We start from the raw sequence: 25,178 nt of genomic DNA, 5'->3' as shown, positions 1-25,178 counted from the left end.
ACATAAATAAACAAACCACCACTGGGATGTTCACTTCTCCAGCTGGGCCAGTCAGGCTACCGTAGCAGTCCCCAGGAATAAACCTGACCAGCATGTATAGCCCCATCTCCACAGTTAACTATATGACAAAACACAATTACTACACACCATACACACACATACAGCGCTCAAAACCAACACACACACACATACACTCATACACACACCATTCAAAACAGTCACTCCAAATCCAATGCATGTATATTGTTTTGTTTTGTTTTTTTAATTAAGCAAGAAAATTAATTTCAAATAAAAAAAACAATCATGTAAGAAAATTCCTCACATGGAACAACAGAAAAAAAAATTACATGCAAAGCATCGCATGAAATTAATTGAATGAATACCACTTTCTAAAATATAGTTATCACACTTCTGAACAAACAAAAAAAAAAATATATATATATATTTATAGCTAATAGATATAAAATGACTTAATGAATACTCTGCATCAAAATGCTATTCTCAAGAAAATCTCTATCCAAATGCAGCAAACAAGAAAATTCAACTACCGTAACTGCTGCAGTAACAAGAGTACAGCATAAATGGCAATTTATACACCTACCTACTGTGACACCTGAAAGACAGTCTTGCAATTCTAAAGTAAATCTCTATCAATCAAATGCTGCAAAGAAAAGTAAACTAAATGCTGCAAAAACAAGAGTAAGGCAGAGCATCTATCAACTGCGACACATGGAAGACAAGTTTCTTTTTTGATTTGTGTTCTCTTCCTCTGCAAAGTTCTAGGTATATATATATATATATCCTGTGCATCCTTTCTTTCAGAGACTTTCTGTGTAAAGTTCCAGTCACTACTCATAGCAAAAGCACATTATCAACACTAACAAACCATTCTCCTCCTATGACACTTTCTCTTTCACTGCTTCTCAGCCAGCTAAAACATGTCAAGTTACCTGTCTGATAATTCAGGTGGTGTTCAACACATCATCTGTAATATTATTTAGGGTTCCAAGAACTATCACAGTACTGTACAACGTTCAGTGTCCTACAAATACCACTATCTTTGTCATTCTAAATATGCATTTTTCTTTCTTTCTCACCAAAGAATATGTGCATCCAAATGATGAAATAAAAATTGTGTAGACTTGCAAACAGATAAGTACCCACCAGGCCAAACACCTGGCTTCATTACCCAAACATGACTCAAAAACACACAACGTTCCAGACTGATGTTCTCTGTTACTTGATTGCTTGTTTGTGCACACAAACACTATTTCCAAACATTTTCTCATACATGTTCACATACATGAAATTTTGTAGTAGTAGCCAGAGCTCTACACTCAACATCAGCAAGTTTCAACAACAAAAATATTTAAATCTGACCAGCAGAAGCAAGCATGTTTTCTGATGTAGGACTGAAGCTGAGAGAAAGCAGTACGTTGAGTTTGCTGTGACAGTTGACAAGACAACATGTTCAGTGTGCTGTCCAGATTAAATAATACAATCCTCAGTGGCAGTCAAAAACTGGATTTCAGACACACAGGCAGAATGCTTACAGAGGAGTAGCTATAAGAATAAGACGTTATTTTAGACATTGACAGAATGCTTAGGGACAAGTAGGTGAATGGATACAAGTGATTAGAGACAAAGACAGAATGCTTACAGACATGTAGCTGAATGGATAAGACTTTTATTCCAGGTATAGACAGAATGCTTTCTGACAAGCAGCTACAAGATCTTGGTTTCAGGCACAGACAGAATGCTTTCTGACAAGCAGCTACAAGATCTTGGTTTCAGGCACAGACAGAATGCTTTCTGACAAGCAGCTACAAGATCTTGGTTTCAGGCACAGACAGAATGCTTTCTGACAAGCAGCTACAAGGATAAGATCTTGGTTTCAAGCACAGATAGAATGCTTTCTGATAAGCAGCTACAAGATCTTGGTTTCAGGCACAGACAGATTAATGCTTTCTGACAAGCAGCTACAAGATCTTGGTTTCAAGCACAGATAGAATGCTTTCTGATAAGCAGCTACAAGATCTTGGTTTCAGGCACAGACAGAATGCTTTCTGACAAGTAACAAAAAGAATAAGATCTTGATTTTAGGCATAGACAGAAAGCTTTCGGACATGTTGCTACAAGCTTAAGATCTTGATTTCAGGCAGAGATGGAATGCTTACAAACAGCTGGATGGATAAGACTGATTTCAGATACAGCTAGAGTGATTGCAGAGAAGTAGCTACATTGATAAGATATTGATTTCAGACATGGAATGCTTTCAGACAAGTCGCTGAATGAATAAGACTGACTCAAGACAAAAGACAGAATGCCTACAGAGAGTAGCTGAATGAATAAAATGTTGATTTCAGACATAAAACGTTTACAAAGTAGCTATATGGATAAGATATTGATTTCAGACATGGAATGCATAGCAACAATTAATTAGCTACAACAATAAGACAATTAAACAAATGAGCCTAATCAATAGCTGGGAATCATGGAGAGAGAGAGAGAGAGAGAGAGAGAGAGAGAGAGAGAGAGAGAGAGAGAGAGAGAGAGTGAAATTGCATGCATAATTCCAAGCAAAACATCTTTCAGGTGTCCATGCATACACTGTGACTCTGGCAGGTGAAGATTCAATGACCTCCCCACGTTCAGCAGACAAAATATCTAATGTCCACAGATCAGGATTTGCCGTGCTGCATCTCCACCATGTTCTCAAGTTCACTGTATCTTTGACATAAAGCAGTATACACCTGTGGAGAAAAAAAAAAGAGAATATCAACAATAATAATGTACATTTATACAGCACTTTCAAACCTTCCTAGATCTGTGGGGGAAAAAAAGAAAACAATATCAAGAATAATAATAGTTAATACAGCATGACTCAAAGTGCTTTACAATAACACATCAGTCAGACACAAAGCACAGAACACACACACACAAGAAGAAAGAAACAGATGAAGTAATAGATCCACAGTATATTGATATAAAATGGAGAACCTTTAACACACAAATTCTGCTACTGTGCTCTGTGCTATTTCTTGCAACACACACATTCTGCCAAGTGTACAAAGCGTACTTTTGCTATTTCTTCAACACAAAAATTCTGCTCATAGTGTAATTTGCTATTTTGTTAACTCTTTCACCTCCAAGTTTCTCTGTGGAAAACATTCCCCAGCAACAAATATTCTAGAAACAAAGCTCTCACAGGCTTTGGCTCATGTGAAAACAGCACTGGTTCACTTCAAACTAGGTCAGGGGGCGAATGTTTGTTGCTATTCCACTGCACAGGGAAACTGCAGGTGTCAAGCTTTGTTACAATGTAAAAAAAGGAAATTTTCTATATAAAATTACGTTTAAGTAACATACTTACCGTGACCCACTAGTGCAGACTCCGGCAGGGGTCTGACATTCCTGTCCTGTGCAAACTACTATCCGCCTATGCGGAGAAAACGAAAGTAGCTACGGTCAATAACCTCCCAGAAGTAGGTAACCTCCCCTTTGCCCCCCTGACTAGCGCCCTCTTTTTCCAGCAGCCATCATAATTAACATGACCCACTGATGTTGACTAATGTCACCTGTGGAGCTGAGTTTCAGTTTCAGTTTCTCAATGAGGTGTCACTGCATTTGGACAAATCCATATACGCTACACCACATCTGCTAGGCAGATGCCTAACAGCAGTATAACCCAAAGCGCTTGTCAGGCCTTGAGTGCATGCTTTCATATTTGTGTTCCTATCAGAGTGGATTTCTTTTCACATAATTTTGCCAGAGGACAACACTCTCGTTGCCATGGGTTCTTTTTTTTTTCAGTATGCCAAGTGCATGCTGCACACAGGACCTCGGTTTATTGTCTCATCCGAAAGACTAGACGCTCAGTTTGATTTTCCAGTCAAACTTGGGAGAAAGGGTGAGAGTGGGATTCGAACTCACACCCTCACAGACTCTCTGTATTGGCAGCTGAGCATCTTAACCATTCTGCCACCTGTGGCAGTGAAAGAGTTAACACACAAATTCTGCCAAGTGCACACAGTGTACTTTAGCTATTCCTACCTGGTCAGCCCCCGGGGTGGGCTGGGCGGCACACACAGGTTCCTGGCAGGTTGCCACCACCTGGGAGAAAGCCACCCCTTCGCCCAGCACACCTGTCCACATCATCAATACAGGTGTATGTTTGTCACCACACCTGTCCTCATCATCAATCAAGGTATACTTTTGTCACACACCTGTCCACATCATCAATTTAGATGTATGTTTGTCACAAAACCTGTCCTCATCCTTAATCCAGGTATATGTTTGTCACACAAGTGTCCACATCTTTAACCCAGGTATGTGTTTGTCACACACCTGTCATCATCATTAATCCAGGTATACGTTTGTCACACACTTGTCATCATCATCAATCTAGGTATATGTTTGTCACACACCTGTCCTCATCATCAATCCTGGTACACTTTTGTCAGTCCACGTCATTAATACAGGTATACGTTTGTCAAACACTTGTCCTCATCATCAATCCAGGTATATGTTTGTTACACACCTGTCCACATCATTAATCCAGGTATATGTTTGTTACACACCTGTCCTCATCATTAATCCAGGTATATGTTTGTCACACACCTGTCCACATCATCAATCCAGGTATATGTTTGTCACACACCAGTCCATATCATCAATCCAGGTATATGTTTGTCACACACCTGTCCATATCATCAATCCAGGTACACTTTTGTCACACACTTGTCCTCATCATCAATCGTATATGTTTGCCACACACCTGTCCACATCATTAATCCAGGTATATGTTTGTCACACACCTGTCCATATCATCAATCCAGGTACACTTTTGTCACACACTTGTCCTCATCATCAATCGTATATGTTTGCCACACACCTGTCCACGTCATTAATACAGGTATACGTTTGTCAAACACTTGTCCTCATCATTAATCCAGGTATATGTTTGTCACACACCAGTCCACATCATCAATCCAGGTATATGTTTGTTACACACCTGTCCTCATCATTAATCCAGGTATGTTTGTCACACACCTGTCCTCATCATTAATCCAGTATGTTTGTCACACACCTGTCCTCATCATTAATCCAGGTATGTTTGTCACACACCTGTCATCATTACTACTGTTTGTCAGCCAGTCATGGATTACAGCAGTGAATGTAATTCACTTAATTCAACAGAAAACGACTGTCTCTTTTTTGAAATGGTTTCATCTCAAGCACAATAGCAATTCACATTCTTGGGCATTTCAACTTTATAAAACAAAAGAGTCTCCGGTTCAAAATTTTAATATTCAGAGTCTGAAAACAACTAAAAGTGCATTGTTTTAAGATTTCAATACATTGAACTTTGACTGTCATTGCACCCTCACTGTCTGTGGTCTTTTTTAAAATTTTTAACACTGTAATGTAAACACATGAACATTCACATACACATACCAGTTCTCACCGTGACAATGAATCCCTTAAAACAATCATAAGATTTTTTTTAATTTTTTTATTTTATACACACAGTGTGCTGAAACCAAGAAACGAAGGCTAAAATCTCTTCTTTCTAAACTTAAGTTTAGAGCCCACTGAAAACTTCACCCAAACACACAGGAACTGGGAACAGAATGCAATAGAACTGAACTGAAAACAAGCAGCAAGGTTCAAAGTGCCACCCAAATCACAACATCCCTCATACCATGTTTCGCACGGTATGCGCAGCCCAAGGCGGCAGAATTAGCCACATCCTTGATGTACACTGGTGCATTGAACACGTCAGCTATCACCTGGGAACAGTAAATACGGTGACACAAGTCTAATCAGCACAAGAAAGGTGATAAACTGCAAGAGCTGCTCATATCTTCTAGTTTGCTTGTAAAAAAAAAAAAAAAAAAAAAAAGAGAATGTAACAGTTTGATACAAATACAAGTTTGCTGTACAAAAAAATGAGAATGTAACAGTTTTAGTACAAGTTTTCTGTGAAACAAGTTAACAGTTTGATATAAAAAAAGAGAATGTAACAGTTTACAAACAAGTTTCCTTGTACAAAAAAGAGGATGTAACAGTTTTGAAACAAGTTTGCTTGTACAAAAAAAAAAAAAGAGAATTAACAGTTTTGAAACAAGTTTACTTGTACAATAAAAAAGAGAATGTAACAGTTTGATACAGGTTTGCTTGCACAAAACAAGAGAATGTAACAGTTTGATACAGGTTTGCTTGCACAAAACAAGGGAATGTAACAGTTTCGACACAAGTTTGCTTGTACAAAAAAAGAGAACGTAACAGTTTGAAAAAAGTTTGGTAGTACAAAAAAACAGAATGTAAAAGGCTGGTAAGAGTCAGTCTTAATTTGAACAAAATGGTATATTTTGCTTCTAGATATAAATAATCAATATTATTTAGAATACATAGATACTTGCACTATCATTTTAACTCTGACCCTAGTGTAATACCTGTAAAATACCCGGATTAGATGACGCTCCTCCAGTTGCAATTACCCGCGTTTTGGGACCTGTAAATGAGAAAAAATATAACAAACAGGTGTTGGCGTGAGTCTTTTTGTGTTCATCATCTTACACCTTTTCATTCTGTTACAGATCATCAGTGTGGACCTGTGGAAATATGTTTGAATGTGTGTGTCTTTCACTGTATATTTGTAAGCATATGCTTTAGTTGTTGTGTGTACTTGCATGCATGTGTGTTCATGTCAAGATATGAGTGCATCTTGTCTTTTCTAAAAAAAACACAAAACAAACTGTATGCAAGTAATCACAGAATATAAAACTTGCATGCATAGATGTTCATGTCAAGATATGAGTGCATCTTGTCTTTACTCAAAAACAAATGTAAGCAAGTAAGTACAGAATATGAAACATAAAAGGAAAAAAATGCATGAAATGTGTACATATACGTGTATTATATTTTATGGCTATGATGCAATACTTTTTTCAACTTAAGACTCATACGCCTGATAATATGGTGAGTTACTTGGGTGGTAAAAATCTGTTGAAAAGATGTTGTGAATCAGAAATGCATCTAGGTTGACACCCAAACCCAAAAATATGACAATCGAGGTGAGACAATTACTTAGGATAATTCCATTACATATGCATGTATAGTGTTATGTGTACAATCATACAGCTACACATTCATACAGTCACAAACATAAGTATAATGACATGTTTACAGACAGAACAATGGTCATTTTGTGTCAGATTAACTAATGTTGCACAGACAAGATTAGGCATACACAGGCTGTCTGTATACATGCCATTATACATGTGACTGCATGAATGTGTCGATGTATGATTGTACACATATCACTATACATACATATGTGTGACCGTGTGAATGTGTACACATATGATTGTACACACATCACCGTACATACATAATTTATGTGTCTGACTGCATGAATGTGTAGATGTTTGTACACAATGTTATCATTTGCATGTGTGTGTGAACCAAGTGTGCAGATATGTGTTTGCATACAAACCTACATCACTGTGCAAATGTAAACACACAAGTGTTAGAATGCACACAGGACTAGGGCCAGTCGACTCTCACAGCAAAGAGGACAGGACCTACCAATGTCAAAGCCCAGGTTTTCTGCATGGATCCTACGGGACATGCACTGCCCTTCTATCACGGCACGCACTTCAACATCATCGGGGAAGGAATCCACCTAAAACAAAAAATGTTGAATGTAAATTGGTTACTTTTTGTAAATCTGATTATAATGTTTTGTGATTTTAATGATCTAATAAGGAATTCGACCACATGTGTTTTCTTGACAAATATAACCTTGACTGCATGGCACAAAAAAATTGTTACTTCTATCTCATCATCATAAAACCAATATTTGTGAGCTGAAAAGTGGCTGTTGTTGCAAAAAAAACTATAACATTTGTCTTTTCATGATGTACGATACACTGGAGACTGTCTGCTTCTAGGCTTTGTATGATCCACCACAATCTGTCTGCTTCTAGGTTCTGAATATTCACATGATTCTATATCTCAATGGCCATCTTTACTCATCATTGTTGCTTACAGCCCAGCCTACCATGCAGAGCCATATCATGGCTGAAAATTGTATATACTGATCCTTCAGAACCTGGGGGGAAAGAAAAAGAAAAAAAACCTGACACAGTGTAGTAAAATAATCCATGTGCATAAACCCAAGACATGCATCTGAAGTGGACCATTCCATCCACTGTTAGCCAGATAATTCTTTTTAAAGTAAACCGAACATGAATATAATGATACATAATGCAAAAAATTGTATATAATAAAAGGCATTCTAAACTGAAAATTTCCTACATACAACTCAAACATTCTAGGCACACACAAAAAAATGTTTACAACACAGTAATTATCAAGACCATGGTTGCATTATACAAAAGTACAAAATCTACTGCAAATAGCATCAAACACAATTCTACTACTCAAGAAATCATATTAATTCCTTGTCTGCCCTTCTTTGATAATTCAACAGTAAATACAGTGATGAGAGAGAAGAGGGGCACAGAGAGACAGACAGACAGACAGACAGACAGAGACACAGAGAGAGAGAGAAAGGGAGAGAAAGAGAGAGACAGGGGCAATACAATAGGATATATAATACAATACAATATAAAACATACAACACTACACTTAAATATCTAACCTGTTGTCCATTTTCACTGAAGCGAAAGACTCCTTGCACCAATGGCTGAATTTCTGTCACATCAAAGTAGATCCCTGAAATCATAACATACATCACAAGCTGTAAGAAAGCAGGTCATACACACTGTTATATTTAACATCGTTTTTGCTAACTGCTCTGCGAAGCACACTGGGATACACTATTTTTTTTGTAATTGATTATTTTCAAACATTGTTTTCCATATTCATACTGATGAATCAAAAAACTGAAATCATTTGTTTTTGTGACAGTTGTGTACATCTATGCACAGAGATCATTTTCCAAGCCATTCCATTATATGGCTTTAACAATATTTTGTGGGAAACATGTCACAATACAACACAGTTTTAGAGAAAAACAACAACAAAAAACCAAACAGGACAGCAAGAAAATCTTAAACTAAGCCCTTTGAGCATTTCAACTGGTGATCTCTCAAAATGGCCATTTCTTATTTAAAGATAACTGGTGGTTATGGCTCTCAGCAATATACAGGCACTGTTTCAGTTGGTACAAAGTTGTCCATCCAAACCAGCCGCCGTGGCGAAGTGGTTAGCGTCATGGACTGACAGCTGGGAGGACGCGGCAAAGGTGGGATTTTCGGCCCATGGCCGGATCCTACCCAAAGTTGAGTGTGCTGTGGGCTTAAATGGGGAGACCGGGACCACACAGTCGAGTGTCATCCACTTCAAGGATGCGTCTTTGGGTGTGTTGCTCTGGGTGCCTGACCAACACTGCAGGTGTCTGTGTCTCTCAGGCCTGGTTAATGTCAGGATATTATTATGACAGGAAGCGTAGAGGACAGCCTTGTCGCGCAGTCCCTGGCCAAGATGGTCCTCCATGGCAACATTGTCATCATCCTCCTCCTCCTCCTCCTCCATCATCATCAATATAAAAAAAAACCAGTCCCAAAGTCTGTGGCCTTTCATGCCCTGCTCTCATGGTGACCTCAGTTTCGATAACCCTCCACTTCTGTGCTTGGGGTGAGTCCTGTCAATGTCTTCAGTGTCAGCAGATTCATGGGGGCTTTTGTTTGAGGGACATGGTGGCGGTCTCCCCTCTGGGAGGGATGCTCACTCAGTCTGGCTCCGCGACTAAGCCATTATTGTCGTTAGTAGGGGCCTTACTAGGTGGTGTCCGAAGTACGTTGAATCAGAACAGGCACCACTGAACACCACCAAAGTGACTAAGCAGCAGTGCAGGGTCTCCTCTGATGTGTGGCCTCCTGGCGACCTAATATTGATGGTTCCCTGCGGACTGCCGATGCTGGAACTGCGACGGACGAACCCAGGTGTGGCCATGTATGGGGGTATGGGGGAATCCGAATGAGCGGTATGGGAATAATGCCACTGAAACGATGCAGATGATGGGGCAGCAAAAAAAAAAAAGCAAAAAAAAAAGCCCATCCACACAAACATCTTCAGTGCACCAAACCAGGACAAACAAAAACAGCTTGCACAACACAGACAACCACCCACAACTGACCAATGTTGCCACTGTTGCCCATGGGAGTTGATTTCAACTGCTGACCAAATGTTGTCCATGACCCACCAGATTTCTCGTCACGAATCCTCTCCCTGGTCAGTGAACCGTTCTTGAAGCTGAAAAATCAAAAGTATGTTATGATGATGATGATGATGATGATTATATGGATACTTATATAGCGCCTATCCTCTGTCTGAGACCAAGCTCTAAGCACTTTACAAACAACACAGAGACATTTGCAGAACAGTCTGCCTACCTGGATAGAGCTGACTCACAGCTGCCATTTGGGTGCTCATCATTCGTTTCCTGTGTCATTCAATCAGGTTTCAGTCATGCACACATGTACACTCATACAGACATGCAACATTTGTATACTGGCATGTTTATTTGTTCAGAAAATAAAAGATTCTATCGTGTGTGTGTGCTGTGTGTATGTATTATATGGGTGTATGTTTCTGTCAAAGGAAAATGCCCCTTCCGATTTTAAAATATCCCTTTTTTTCTTCACTTACATACACACATACACATGCTCAATCCCCCCAACCTACCCCCCCCCCTCCCTCCCCGCACCTCCAGCACACATGCTTATACACACACTCACCCACCTCCTTCCCCCCCCAACCCCTCATACACACACCCACACACACACAAATACGCCAAGCCCCATCCCCCCACCTCTCATACACACACTCACACACAGAGACAGAGACACGCACCAACCAACCCACCAACATTCACACAGAGAGAGCACTGACCAGAGGAGAGCCATATAGTCAGAGGTCAGGTTGGGGTTGACGAAGATGTTACCTTCCAGTTTCAGGGTGGGCGTCTCCATAAACTCTCACACACACACACATGCACGCAGCTCCCCGCCCCCCCCAGGCCCTCCCCACCCCCCTCGCCCCCGACCTCCCCCTCCACAGAGCACTGACCAGAGGAGAGCCATGTAGTCAGACGTCAGGACAGGGTTGACAAAGATGCTGCCCTCAAGTTTGGGGGTGGGCGTCTCCAGCCACAGAAACACTGTGTCGCTGGTGCCCAGACTCACCTGTTGGTGCCGCACATGGTCAACAAACAGGTGTCAACAACATCTCTTGGAATTTACCTCCGCCTGTGTCCCACACCACCCCCCTTATCCCATTTACACACTGCATACACACACACACACACACATACACACACACTCTCACAGATACACACACACACACACACACAGAGTAACATTCACAGGCACACACACACACACACACACACACACACACACACACACACACATAGGCACCCACATGTCACGTACAGGTATACATACACATGCACACAAATACACACACACACAGTCATGCTCACAGCTATACATTCACATATACATACAAAAAGGGTGGTGCTCTCAGTGTAATGACATGCTCTCACTGGGGAGAGCAACCCAAATTTCACACAGAGAAATCTGGTGTGACAAAAAGAGTAATACAATACAATTTCAAATGGAAGAAAAGTAATCCAAAAAGAGGAAACACTGGCAACTCACAATGACATCTTCTCGTTTTGGAGCCAAGCCTGCCAAAGATCCTGAAACAAGCAAACAAACACCAAAAAAAAGCTGATAATAATCACATAAACCATGACATGAGTGAGATGACATTTTCCTACCATGCCCCATTTATGTTTGATTTTAGGGGTAGCCTCTGTTATGTGTTCATTGTTGCTCACCATCTCATTCCACGAGTGAATTTTCATTGTATTGATTTGTGGACGAGGCACATAATTTGAGAGTGCTATGGGCTTAAACGGAAAGACTGGGACCACACTGTTGAGTATTATCCACTTCACCGATGCATCTTTGGGTGTGTTGCTCTAATTTCCTGACCAACACCAGAAGTGTCTGTATCTCTCGGGCCTGGTTGACGCCAGGATATCATTATGACAGAAAGCTTAAAGTACAGCTTTGTCATGTAGTCCCAAACCTCAATGACATCCATGACAGCATCCTCCTCCTCCTCCTCCTTCATCATCAATATAAAAAAACAGCCTCAAATTATGTGGCCATTCATGCCCTGCTCTTATTGTGACTTCAGTTTTAGCATTGTGACTGTGACAGAAAAACCTGGGTGTGGCTGTGAATGAGGGGACTCAGAACGAGCAGTGTGGGTATAATGCCACTGAAACAGTGCAGCTGATGGGGCAGCAACCACCACCACCAAAAAGAAAAGAAAAAAAAAAAGACCATCTTGTTTTGAATAAAATACGTTTCTGTCTTGTCACAATACGTTCAGTGTATAATCCTTAGTGAGTGTTGCGTAGTATAGTAAGTACCCAGCCAGTACTGTATGGTATGGCATTAGGCTCCTGGAAAGGGTAAAGTACACAGTAAACGCCCGCTCCCAACTTCTGGGTGAAATTTGCATAAAAAGAGGGTCAGCACTCACAAGACAGTTTACAGTACATGCCAGGCAGGAGGGGCGTTTGACAGACAACTCGTTCAAACAATTGGTAACACAGTTAGTGGTGAGAGTGAGGAGCGTAGTTTGAACAACAGGTGGGCACTAACTGGGTACAATTACTACTGTTAGTGGCAACAGTGAGGAGTGTAGTTTGAACAATAGGTGGGCACTAACTGGGTACAATTACTACTGTTAGTGGCAACAGTGAGAAGCATAGTTTGAACAAGTGGCGGGAACTAACTAGCTACAATTACTGACCTGGATTGTCTCCAGTAAACGCCACAACTTTACAGTCCTTTGGAAATCCGTATCTGTTGTGCAGGTATGATGACACTGTACCCTGTAATCACATCGCAAAACATAAACACATATAACAGAGACAAATTTAATCATATTGCACAAGCACCCCATTACATACAGGCACATGTAATCATATTGCGCACGCGCGCACACACACACACACACACACACGCTTCACACAAGACACATGTAATCATATCTCACTCACACACACATGCATCACACGTTATCATATCACACACACACACGCATCACTCAGAGACACATACACACCCACTGTTTTTCTGTACTATCAACAATCAGGTCATGTGTCTTTAGCATTACTGTAGGGCCTTTAACACTTTGATCTTTTTTTTTTTCACTGAACCTATAAACTGATGTTATCATGATAAATAAAAAGCATTAAACATTTGTGTCATGTTTTGTTTTTTCACAGATCCTATGAACCCAATCATTCTCAGCTAACAGTGAGAGAGAAACTTTCCCACTCACCAACACCTGATTCGAAGGGACTGAATCTCCAAGCTTTTCTCTCAGGCCCGGAGCACAAGCCTGAACAATGAAACACATGAAAAAATGTTAACTACATAGACACCACATGTTTTGTACACAACGTCAGCTCTGAATGTTTGATATTCAACAAAGTGCATGATTAAATGTTGAATGTACACAGAGATCACATGTTTTGTACTTAACGGAAGAAATTTATTGCAATAGAAATAAGATTTATCTTTCATATATGAGTGCAATTTATCCTTTCAGCATCAGTGTCTTATGTAGTGAATATCCCGTGGGTTCATTAATATATCTGACTATTTAATAAAGATAACAGAAATGCAAAAACTGTCGGTTTAAGTTTCTCAGATGTGAATAATGGGAGAGTTACTTTCTATTTTATTATTTTTAATATTCTGTTCAAATTTAATTCTTCTTTGGATGTTTTCACACACACACACACACACACACACACACACACACACACAACATACACACAAAGTCTACTATGATTTATTCCAATCAGCATTCAACTTTTCTTCATTGAAATAAATGCTTTTCAAAGAAAAACAAAACAAAACAAAAATCATGGATACTTACACATACACACACGTACACGCACACACATGCATGCGCATATGCACAGACAGACACACAGACAACCACCACCAACAACAAAAAGAAGAGACTTGCATCCAAACAGACGTCGGACCAATCACGTGTACGGATATCCAACAGGTTCATCCCTGACCCGTCACTGTAATCAACAGGAGCGTAGTCGCCGATGAAGAGACTGGCACCAAAACTGCTCACTAGAGATATCCTCTGAAAAACATACATCAACGAGATTAAACCCATTGATTGCTGCTGAGTGATATGCTTGTCACTGAAGGGCTGTGAGCTTACCGAGATGAGACAATAAACAATGTTTAAGAGTTTCAGTTTCAGTTTCTCAATGAGGTGTCACTGTGTTCGGACAAATCCATATATGCTACACCACATCTGCTAGGCAGATGCCCGACCAACAGCATAACCCAGCACGCTTGTCAGACCTTGAGCGCAAGCATATATATTTGTGTTCCTATCAGAGTAGATGTCTTCTACATGATTTTGCCAGAGGATAAACTTTTGCTGCCATGGGTTCTTTTTCAGTGTGCCAAAGGCACAGGACCTTAGTTTATCATCTCAACCGAATGACTAGATGCTCAGTTGACTTTTTCAGTCAAACTTGGGAGAAGGCGAGAGCAGGATTCGAACCCAGACTCTCACAGACTCTGTACTGGCAGATGAGCGTCTTAACCATTCTGCCACTTTCCTCCTCAAGATCACTCATATAAAAAAAAAAAAAAAATGAATCGGCTGAATAGTGAAGTTTCTTTCTTTTTTAAAATTTTTTATTTTAATTTAATTTTGCAAAGACTGCAACTTCGGCCACTGAAATTCTCTCAGAAGGAGAGAGGAAATGTAAAAATAATTATACATTTCTTCAAATACTGCAACTGGGGGCCATCTGAATTCTCTATGAGAGTAAGGTTTCTCCTTCTTTGCTGTGCGCTTCAGGGTTTTTACTGATACAGATTCAAGCTGAAGACTCTCAACACTAAGGGCTGACACACACGTGTCCATGTATCTAAGGCTATCACCTCTGTGTTTTTGTATGCTTCAGGGTTTTGCTGATACAGTTTGGCAATCTGGTTGCCTGTGTGCCTCTCATATGCCCTCGCCCCAGTGATGTCAGCCAGTTTCTGTAACAGACACAAACATATGTGTTCAAAGTTATGGAGTTTGCTAAGCAATGCACGTGCACACGAGAATACTTGCACTTGCCATTCACATATTTGCACATGCACACATAAGAACACAATACACAGACAGACACAGACATTCTCTCTCACAAACATACACAGGCACACACACATACACAGACACACAAACATACATGCACACACACACACACACACACACACACACACAGGGAGTTTCTGCTAAGTACTGCATGTATACACGAGAATACTTGCACCTGCCATTCACATATTTCCACATGCACACATAAGAACACAATACACAGACAGACACAGACATAGACATACTCTCTCATACACACACAAAGGCACACACACACAGACAAACAAATACACACACACACACACACACAGGGAGGTTTTGCTAAGGAATGCAGGTATACACCAGAATACTTGCACCTGCCATTCACATATTTGCACATGCACACATCGGAACACAATATAGTCAGATGCAGACACAGACATACTCTCTCACACACATACACAGGCACACACACATAGACACACAAACATACATGCACATACACACACAAACTAGGGAAGACCAGCTATGTAAAGCATGTGGAGTCACAGAGGATGAACTGCATTTTCTGGACAAGTGTAGTGCATACTCTGACTTGAGATCTCACCTACTTGTGACAATCAATTCCGAATGTTCAAATCACTGGCCAGATGGCATTGGCAACACAATAATCCAATGCATGTTCTCTGTTGCCGCTAAGTTATTTCCAAGCAGAACTGGCAAAACATATATACGAGCGCTTTAAAGTTCGCAATCCACAACTATGTCTTGTGGTATATCCTGCATGTGCTCACAACATATTGCTTTTGCTTTTATTTGTTTATTGTGTTTAGTTTTTAGTGTCCATAATTCCTCTGATGGTTTTTGTGACAATCAAATGAGTTCTAAGTTCTACGTTCTCTCTCTCTCTCTCTCTCTCTCTCAGTCCAAGTCACCGTTGGTCCTCCAACTTTGTGCTCCAGCTGTTTACACTGTCTGGTGGTGCTGGCATCCATCCAGATTGGAGAGTGCGACACAGAAAAGGCGTCCTGCAACACACAGTGAGGAATTCACCTCGTACAATGTTTACATGCATGGCATACAATGTTTACCTGCATGACTATCATACAACATTCACCTGCATGACAAACAGTGATTACCTGCATGATATACAGAGCTTACCTGCATGACATACATACCAGTGCAATGTTTAACCTGCATGACATTCATATGTTTACCTGCATGACATACGTATGTTTACCTGCATGATATACATATGTTTACCTGCATGACATACAATGTTTACCTTCATGACATACATACATATGTTTACCTGCATCATATACAGTGTTCATCTGCATGACATACATACATTTATCTGCGACACGAAGTGAGGGACTCAATGCATACAACATTTACCTACATGACATACAACATTTACCTACATGACATACAACATTTACCTACATGACATACAGCATTTACCTACATGACATACAACATTTACCTACATGACATACAACATTTACCTACATGACATACAACATTTACCTACCTGACATACAGCATTTAGCTACGTGACATAACATTCAACGTTTACTTACATGACTTCCATACATCATGGTATGCTTAAAGTACACTATCATTTAAAGCACACAATACATAATGATCAAAGCAACTTAATTAGCAAGCAGATTGACAAGCAGGAGATGTAAAAACAAAATAAGTGAATGAGCAATTGACCAGCGATAGAATGAACATATGGTAAGTGGGTGGTGGGTGGGGAAGTGGGTACAAAGACTGGAAGAACGGACTGACAGAGGGACAGAGAGTTACAGACAGACAGAGCAAAGGAAAAAAGACATACAGGAGTTTAAAAAAAAACAATTAAAAAAAACAACAACAAAAACCCCAACAAAACAACAAGACAGTAATATAGTGAGAGATAATATGGGAACGTTATTTAAAACTCTGAATGCACTCATCATCCCAACTTGGGAGAGAGAAGAAATAATGATTGAATGAAATGGGAGATGAAAATGAGAAAAGTGTAAACACTTTGACACAAACTATAGTAACCCTACAATAAACTGTACAAATCTGCAATCCACACCACACAATACATGTTCCCCTGACAACAACAGGATATCTATAAACAGTTAACAAAAGTAAAAGCACATAATATACCAGGCACAAAAAATGTTTAGGGCCACCTTGATGTCAGAAAATACATGTAATTGCAATGAATAAAGTGAATCCTACATTTTCAGTATGTCTGGGTATTGAAAGAATTGACAAAGTTTTAGGGCACAGATGTGTTAACGGTTGTGCATAGATGTTTGTGCTTTCCTGCAAAAGAAATGCAGATTCTACACAAAAAAGGAGTTTGGATTCGTGGATCCAGTTTAGAAAGCTGAAAACCTGAGGGTGATTTTTTGTGCTGTATGTTCAAGGTGGAAGATTCCTAACAATAGTTCAGCTGATGCATACATATTGGTCTCTTGTTTCTTTTTTAAGAATACACCCCTCATGCCATGGCGGCCTTTAACATTTTGTGAACTGTATACATTAAAGGGTGAACAAGCATTATACTCACTCCAAGTTGCTCAGAGTATGTTTTATTTGGTTGTAAACTTGACAGTGTTTGACGAGCGCCTTGCTTCCAGTAGACACTGCCATGTTGCTGGAAAGAAAAAAAACATGATAATTTTTCCCCCCCAATCAATGGCTGCAACTTCCACATTCACACATATCTACAAGTGTGCTTTTAAGTGTTATGGGTATTTTGACCCTGCCATTTAGGCATCTATAGTCTATTTTCTGGAGGGGACAAAATACTGGGTATGTTCATGTTTCCATGGCCTAACACTGACATGAATTATGGTTGATTTCAAAGGAAGATCAGAAGCTCTTTCACAAAGTTTGCACATGGCCATTTGATGTTGTTGTTGATGTTGTTTTTAGTATGGTAAATTATGATGAAGTCTGTTTTTCACAGATACTGATGAGTATGTTGAAAGTATGTTATAGCTTTGATGGGTTTTTTTGTTTTCTACAGAAGTGTGTGTGCACATGTGCATGCGTGTGTATGTTTTACTGTGAACACATATGCATATGTGTGCCTATGAGCAAGTTAATGAGTGTGTGTGTGTGTGTGTGCGAGTGTGTGTGTGTGTGTGTGTGTGTGCGCGCGCGTATGTGCGTGTGCACGCATGCACATGTGCTCGTGTATATGCGCACACCTGAGTGTGTGCATGTCAGCGTACATGAATGTTTGAGTAAGTCTCTCTGTGTGCGTGTGCGTGTGTGTGATATATCACATGAAAGAGTAATTAAACATTTTTCATACCAAGTTGGTCTGAAAAAACAACAACAAAAAACACAAAAAACAAAACAAAACACAAGGGTAAATCTCTCTCACCTGACCAGAACCAGAGATGGCAGCCACCTTACTGAATGGAAAATCTGATGCCTTCAATTTGGCCAGTAGGATGTCCAGCGCCTGTTTACACACACACACACACACACACACACACACTCACACACACACACATCACATGGCTATGCTTGTATTGTGTTTGCAATAAACAATTGTCTAAAACTCTGTTCTTCATGAGAGGGTACATAAAACAGGACCACACACACACACACAAACATATATACACACAAAATACACTCACACTCACTCACACACACACACACACACACACAAACACATGTACACACACAAATACACTCACAAAAAAACACACGCACACAAACACACCGCGCACACACACACACACATGCACACATGTATGCGCGCGCACACACACACACATGCACACACATCCATATACACACACACATAAAAACACACCCACAACATTACTGTCTATGCTTGACCAGTCATTTCTTAATAAGTATATACTGTACTGTATGTCTCAGAATACAGAAATACAGAATACTGAATACAGAATACTTTATCATCTCAACAAGAGAAATTCATTTGTGGTGTAAAACAAATAAACAATACACAGAAATCACAGTCATTCAACATGTATACATAAAAGACATAAAATGTTTAGATGGCAACCCATGCGTACAATAAATAATCACAGTAGATAGCAACACAACAGAAACCTTTTAAAGGTAACTTAAGAGTAAATCATACATACATCATCACAGCCATACATGTGCAACACAAAATCAATTAAAGTAAATATGAATAAAATAGGCATGAAATAGCAAACTAAAGTAGACATAAGACATAGAAAGATTATAATAATCATGCAATTATCATGAAAAACCTTTCTCACCTCTACCCACAGCAAGGTGGGGGTGGTGACCGTAACTTTGTCTTCCTGGATGTGCACCCCTCCTTGAGTTCTGCAAAGGAACCAGTGATCATACACATCCATCTTCTTCTTCGTTCATGGGCTGCAACACCCATGTTCACTCGTATGTACATGAATGGGCTTTTACGTGTATGACCGTTTGTACCCCGCCATGTAGGCAGCCATACTCCGTGTGCCTGTCCATCAATACTGGAAATTATTCAAAAAAGATTTTTCTTTTTTCTTTTTAAATCCAAAAGAAACAAAAACAAGAGGCAAGGCCTTCAAGACTCACTTGTGATACACAAAAAAATCCAAGCTTTTTATGTATTGGGTATAATTTCAAAATGTAATGTTTAAGATGAGAAAGATCAGTTTAAAGCAAATTAAGTCCCCTTGCATTAATTACAGAGTAATTTCCCTTTTTTACTATCTGCACCAAAACGTTTGCAAAATAAATAAAACTTTCATGCTTAGCAAAAGAAGTTCCTGTTTGAACAAAAAATGATTAAAATGACTGCTCTTGTTGTTGGGTCAGAATATCAGATCAAAGTGCCAAGTTTAGAGAATACAAAAAATATAACAGTAAATGCAGTTTGCAGATAATTAGGCTTCATTCTTTATTTTTTTTGTGCCCATCCCAGAGGTGCAATATTGTTTTAAACAAGATGACTGGAAAGAACTGAATTTTTCCTATTTTTATGCCTAATTTGGTGTCAACTGACAAAGTAGTTGCAGAGAAAATGTCAATGTTAAAGTTTACCACGGACACACAGACACACACAGAGACAACCGAACACCGGGTTAAGACATAGCAAAAAGCAACAAAAGTTAAGTAGAAGGTTTTACCTGGCACCAATGAAAAAAGTCGATCCAACAAATCACCCCATACCCCCACCCCCCTTGACACCTCCTCTCCCATTCCCTGACTGAATTTTTTTTCACATTTCTCTCTCCTCTCTCTATCCCTCTCTCTCCTCTTTTGTTATCTATCTTCTCTTTCTCCCTGTTTATTTTTTTAATTTCTTTTTTTTTCTCTTAATCTTTGATTTGCCCAGAGGGCCGGGTGTAAACAAGCATATGTTTATTTTTTTTTACCCTCTTGAAACATAATTTCATTCAATCGTTTGTTTGTTTGTTCTCTCTCTCTCTCTCTCCCGCTGTCTCTCTCACTCTCACTCTCTCTCTCTCCCGCTGTCTCCCTGTCTCTCTCACTCTCCCTCTCTCTCAAGAGGACAGTCAGTCCGCTTGCATCTCTCTGCGAGCTTGAGCTGATAGTACTCAGAATATGCCACTGCTTCACCATGGCTCTATTGGACCACTTTGTCCACTCATGCAAATTACCCTCAATTCAGTATGAATGGGCAATAATTATGGATGGCAGTGAACTGGTGTCCTGTGTTCAGCTGCAAAAAGAAGCCCCAGACCACATTCTCTGCATTTTCTGTCCATCATCACTGATGTATCTGTACCTCAAGCGTTGACTGAAATGTTCCTGGTGGACTACTTTGCAGTTTGTGTGCCAAGTGTCAGATGACATAGAATACACTCTGTGTGTGTGTGTGTGTGTGTGTGTGTGTGTGTGTGTGTGTGTGTGTGTGAGTGAGTGAGTGTCTGTAAGTGTGTGTGTGTGTGTGTGTGAGTGTGTGTGTGTGTGTGTGTGTGTATGCATGTGCACATGCATGTGCATGTGTATGTATGCATGCAGACACATGAAAATGAATGTGTGGTGTGTGTATGTGTGTATTTTGTGCATGTGTGGTGGTGTGGATGTGGTTGTGCTCATGTGCAAGTCTATGTGTATGGATCCAAGCAGGCATGCATACGTGCATATGCACATTAATGTGTAGAATATTTGGTGGGTTACGGTCATTTTTTCAAATTTCCTTGTCACTGTTTTCTTTGTGAAATAATGCTGTACACGTTTCCCTTCAACTATTTCATGATCACCTACACGATATTCTGCAAACTGATTTTGAATTCTGCTGAGACCTGAATCACTGATTGTTCTGAGAAATGTGCAACAGTCCACGGCTTGAAAGACAACTACCAAGAGAAGACAGAATAACTAGAAAGCACAAGCACCTCCAAGGAAAAATTCATGTTTAATTTTTATAAGAGAACTTAACCATTTAACAAAATTACTATCTTTGTCAATAATAAAGCCAAGTTCAGAAAGTACACCAGTACATGCATACATCCAAATACAAACCAATCTGTCTATGCATGCATGCACATGTGTGCATGCAATGACTTGCACGCACACACGCACACACACACACACACATACACACACACACACACACAAAGCACACATACATTCACACAAACACCCACAAGTTGAAAAAAAAATCCTAAATCATCAGAAGTGATCAATATGATTATAATAAAATAAAATAAATTTTTAAAAAGACAGAAAAAAAAGAAGCAAATATTTGACAAAACTAGCAAATGGAAACATCACCAGAAAATAAAACACAACAAAATCGACAATAACAAAAAGCAACCAAAAAATACCAAAGAAGAAAGAAAAAATGAGACAAACTACGAGTAAACACAAAGAAATGCGAAGAGAACACCTTAAAAAAAAATTTAAAAAAATAAAATACTGACGTGCTTCCTGGAACATCGGTGTCGAATCTCACAGCCTCTTCTTTGACCACTTCCAGCTCTTCATTGATGGCCAGCAGTTTCAGCTGTTCACATTCACAACAAAAGAACTGTCATGATACCATGTGCCATAGCAACATGGTTTGCATGGTGTGCAAATGACTAGGAGTACAGTTCAAACTCTATGAGAGGAATACATCACTGTAATTTTTCAGCCTGTGGCTTGCTCCTACCCAGCACTGATGGAGTGTGCTTTGGGCTCAAAAGGAAAGACTGGGACCACACAGCTGAGAGTGATATAGTTCATGGATGGTTTTATTTTGGGGGATGTTGCTATTTTCCCTGACCAACACTGCAGGTGTGTGCTGCATCTCTTGGGCTTGGCTGATTTGGGAACAAATTGTGAAAGTGTAGAGTATAACCATGTCACATTGTCCCAAACCAAAACGGACCTCCTTAGCAATATCCTCCTCCTCATACACCAACTGTAGTAAAACCGTTCAAAATTTTGTGCTTTTTCTCATGCTAAATTTAGTTTTAATTTCCCATCCACTTCCATGCTTGTATGGAGTTCCTGTCCATGTATTCAGAGTAAGAAGATTTGCATGGACTGTTATCTCCATTACAGGTGAGATGCTCACAGTGTTTGGCTTTGCAGCTACTTGATTAATTACAGTCACAAGACCAGAGGGTAATTTAGCAGCTGTCCTCCTTGTGTCAGATTAGAGCATGTATTTGTCTTTGTCTTTGTATTTCTTTTTATCACATCAGATTTCTCTGTGTGAAATTCGGGCTGCTCTCTCCAGGGAGAGCGCGTTGCTACACTACAGCGCCTCCCTTTTTTTTTTTTTTTGTATTTTTCCTGCGTGTAGTTTTATTTGTTTTTCCTATCGAAGTGGATTTTTCTACAGAATTTTGCCAGGAACAACACTTTTGTTGCCATGGGTTCTTTTACGTGTGCTAAATGCATGCTGCACACGGGACCTCGGTTTATCGTCTCATCCGAATGACTAGCATCCAGACCACCACTCAAGGTCTTGTGGAGGGGGAGAAAATATCAGCGAAAATATCAGTGATTCGAACCAGCGCACTCAGATTCTCTCACTTCCAAGGCAGACGTGTTACCTCTAGGCCATCACTCCACTACTGAAGACTGGCAAGTGACTCAGACTAACACGTCTTCTCTTATGTCTGTCCACCTGGCAACCTGACACTGTTAATTCAATGTGAAATGCCAGCAACATAACTGATCCAACAAACTTTCTCTCTCTGTTTCTCTTTCTCTCTTCTGTTGGCTCTACCATGTACAAGTAAGATGATACAAACCTGTCAAATGCCTCATCACTTTTGTCATGAATAACTGGCACTATCTCCAAACCTTCAAATCAGGCTGTGTTGCACAAGCCATTTTAGCAGTGCTAAGTTTGCTCAGCAGCTAAAATTTTTCAAGTTTTTTTGTTTTTGCTTTTTTAGAAAGAGTAGGTTTTAGATATTCTCACGGTTATGAAAATGTAGTGCTGTTAATGTACGAACATTAAGGCCAGGAGAGTAAAGGATTAAACAACAATAAAGAGTGGTCATTCTCTCCATTTACAAGACACAAAACGGTTGTTTGCAAGGATGTAAAATCTTCAGTACAAGGACAGGCTCGGAGCCTGCTTTTTACAAAAGAGTCTGAGTGTTCCAATGTACCTTTTATTTACCTGTGTGCAAGCTGAATTGGCAGCAAAGGCAGTATCGACTTGAAAGTTGTGTGCCTTGAAAATGAAGAGAGTTAGGATTTCCACTCTCTATTGTTGTTTTGTGCTGCTAAGATGCTTGTGCGAACCAGCCTATGAAAGAAAGTGTTATGAACCATCTAGGCCCTATGTGCCCCAGTGCACAGAGACCATACAAGCTCAACAATACTCAATGCTTCCCAAATAAAATAACTAATATTCACCAGTCTTCTTCCCCTCTGTTACTCTAGCATAAAAAGAAGAGGAGGCTATAATACCATGCTGTTCCAAGATCACTACTATGGCAGGCATATAAATATCACACATACTCTTTTTCAACATAGGCTATTCAAAACACTATCAAAACAAAATTCACATTTTTACTTTCAGTTCCACTGTTTGTTTTGAACAGAGTAAAAAAAATATTTTCGGATTGAATGAAGAACTTGAGAAAATTAGTGTAACAGAAACTGCAGACGTCGTTGGTGTTGTTTTGTTGGTTTTGTTTTTTTTTAATTATCTTTTTTTTCTTTTTGTTTTTCTTTTTTTTTTTCTCTCCTGAATGCAAATAAGTCGTACCAGCTCCTCCCCATTTTTGCCGCATGAACTGAGTTCTTCCCCTTCGACCACTGATAAGAAACTAGAACACTGCAACATGTCCAAGACTTACAACCCAATTTCAAGGCACCATATCGTTCGACACATTCCCCATTTCACATCAGATTGTTTGAAATAATTCATAATTTTATCATATGCAGTATACAGTCGCAAATAGAGACCAGTACATACCTGTTGCGTGCTGAAGTCAAGTCCCACAAACATGCGCGAGCTGTCGCCTGCCATTTTCGACGAAGTGAACAGGCAAGGGTCAAGGACACTGTCGTCTGGGTCAGACTGACTCGTCTTTCTGTTTCAGTTTCAAGGACTGGCTGTGTCAAATGCGTGTAGCCAAATGTTATTGTTGTTCTTTCTTTTTGTTTGTATTTTTAAAGAGGATATATATATATATATATATATATATATATATATATATATATATATATATATAGTGTGTGTGTGTGTGTGTGTGTTAACTTAGAACTCAGAACTCATTTAATTGTCGTAAAACCCATCATAGGAATTATGGACACTATAAACTAAACACAACAAGCAAACAAAAAGTAAAAGCAATAAGTTGTGAGCACATGCAGGATATTCCATAAGACATAGTTATGGACTGCGAACTTTAAAGCATTCATATATGTATTTTGCCAGTTCTGGTTGGAAATAATTTTGTGGCAACAGAGAACTCAGTCGGCCTTTGGATTATTGTGTTGCCAGTGCCATC

General features: G+C 39.7%; 1 protein-coding gene across 1 annotated transcript; it reads right to left on the bottom strand.

Moving 5' to 3' along the window:
• Window positions 1-262: 262 nt before the first annotated feature.
• LOC143290417 (xylulose kinase-like) lies at window positions 263-24,712 on the bottom strand. Its single transcript, XM_076599831.1, has 19 exons — window positions 24,641-24,712; window positions 22,137-22,219; window positions 19,506-19,575; window positions 18,629-18,709; window positions 17,804-17,890; window positions 16,164-16,256; window positions 15,048-15,149; window positions 14,098-14,229; window positions 13,402-13,461; window positions 12,868-12,949; window positions 11,697-11,737; window positions 11,104-11,219; window positions 10,172-10,287; window positions 8,672-8,745; window positions 7,594-7,690; window positions 6,459-6,517; window positions 5,705-5,792; window positions 4,054-4,145; window positions 263-2,753 (listed from the first exon to the last, which is right to left on the bottom strand). Exons 1-19 carry the CDS (start codon window positions 24,692-24,694, stop codon window positions 2,682-2,684), a joined length of 1,599 nt encoding a protein of 532 aa, XP_076455946.1. The 5' UTR covers window positions 24,695-24,712; the 3' UTR covers window positions 263-2,681.
• Between the last annotated feature and the right edge of the window lie 466 nt (window positions 24,713-25,178).

Source organism: Babylonia areolata, chromosome 15, assembly GCF_041734735.1.
Source record: "Babylonia areolata isolate BAREFJ2019XMU chromosome 15, ASM4173473v1, whole genome shotgun sequence".
NCBI lineage: Eukaryota > Metazoa > Mollusca > Gastropoda > Neogastropoda > Buccinidae > Babylonia > Babylonia areolata.
This window is presented reverse-complemented; position numbering and strand designations above follow the sequence as displayed.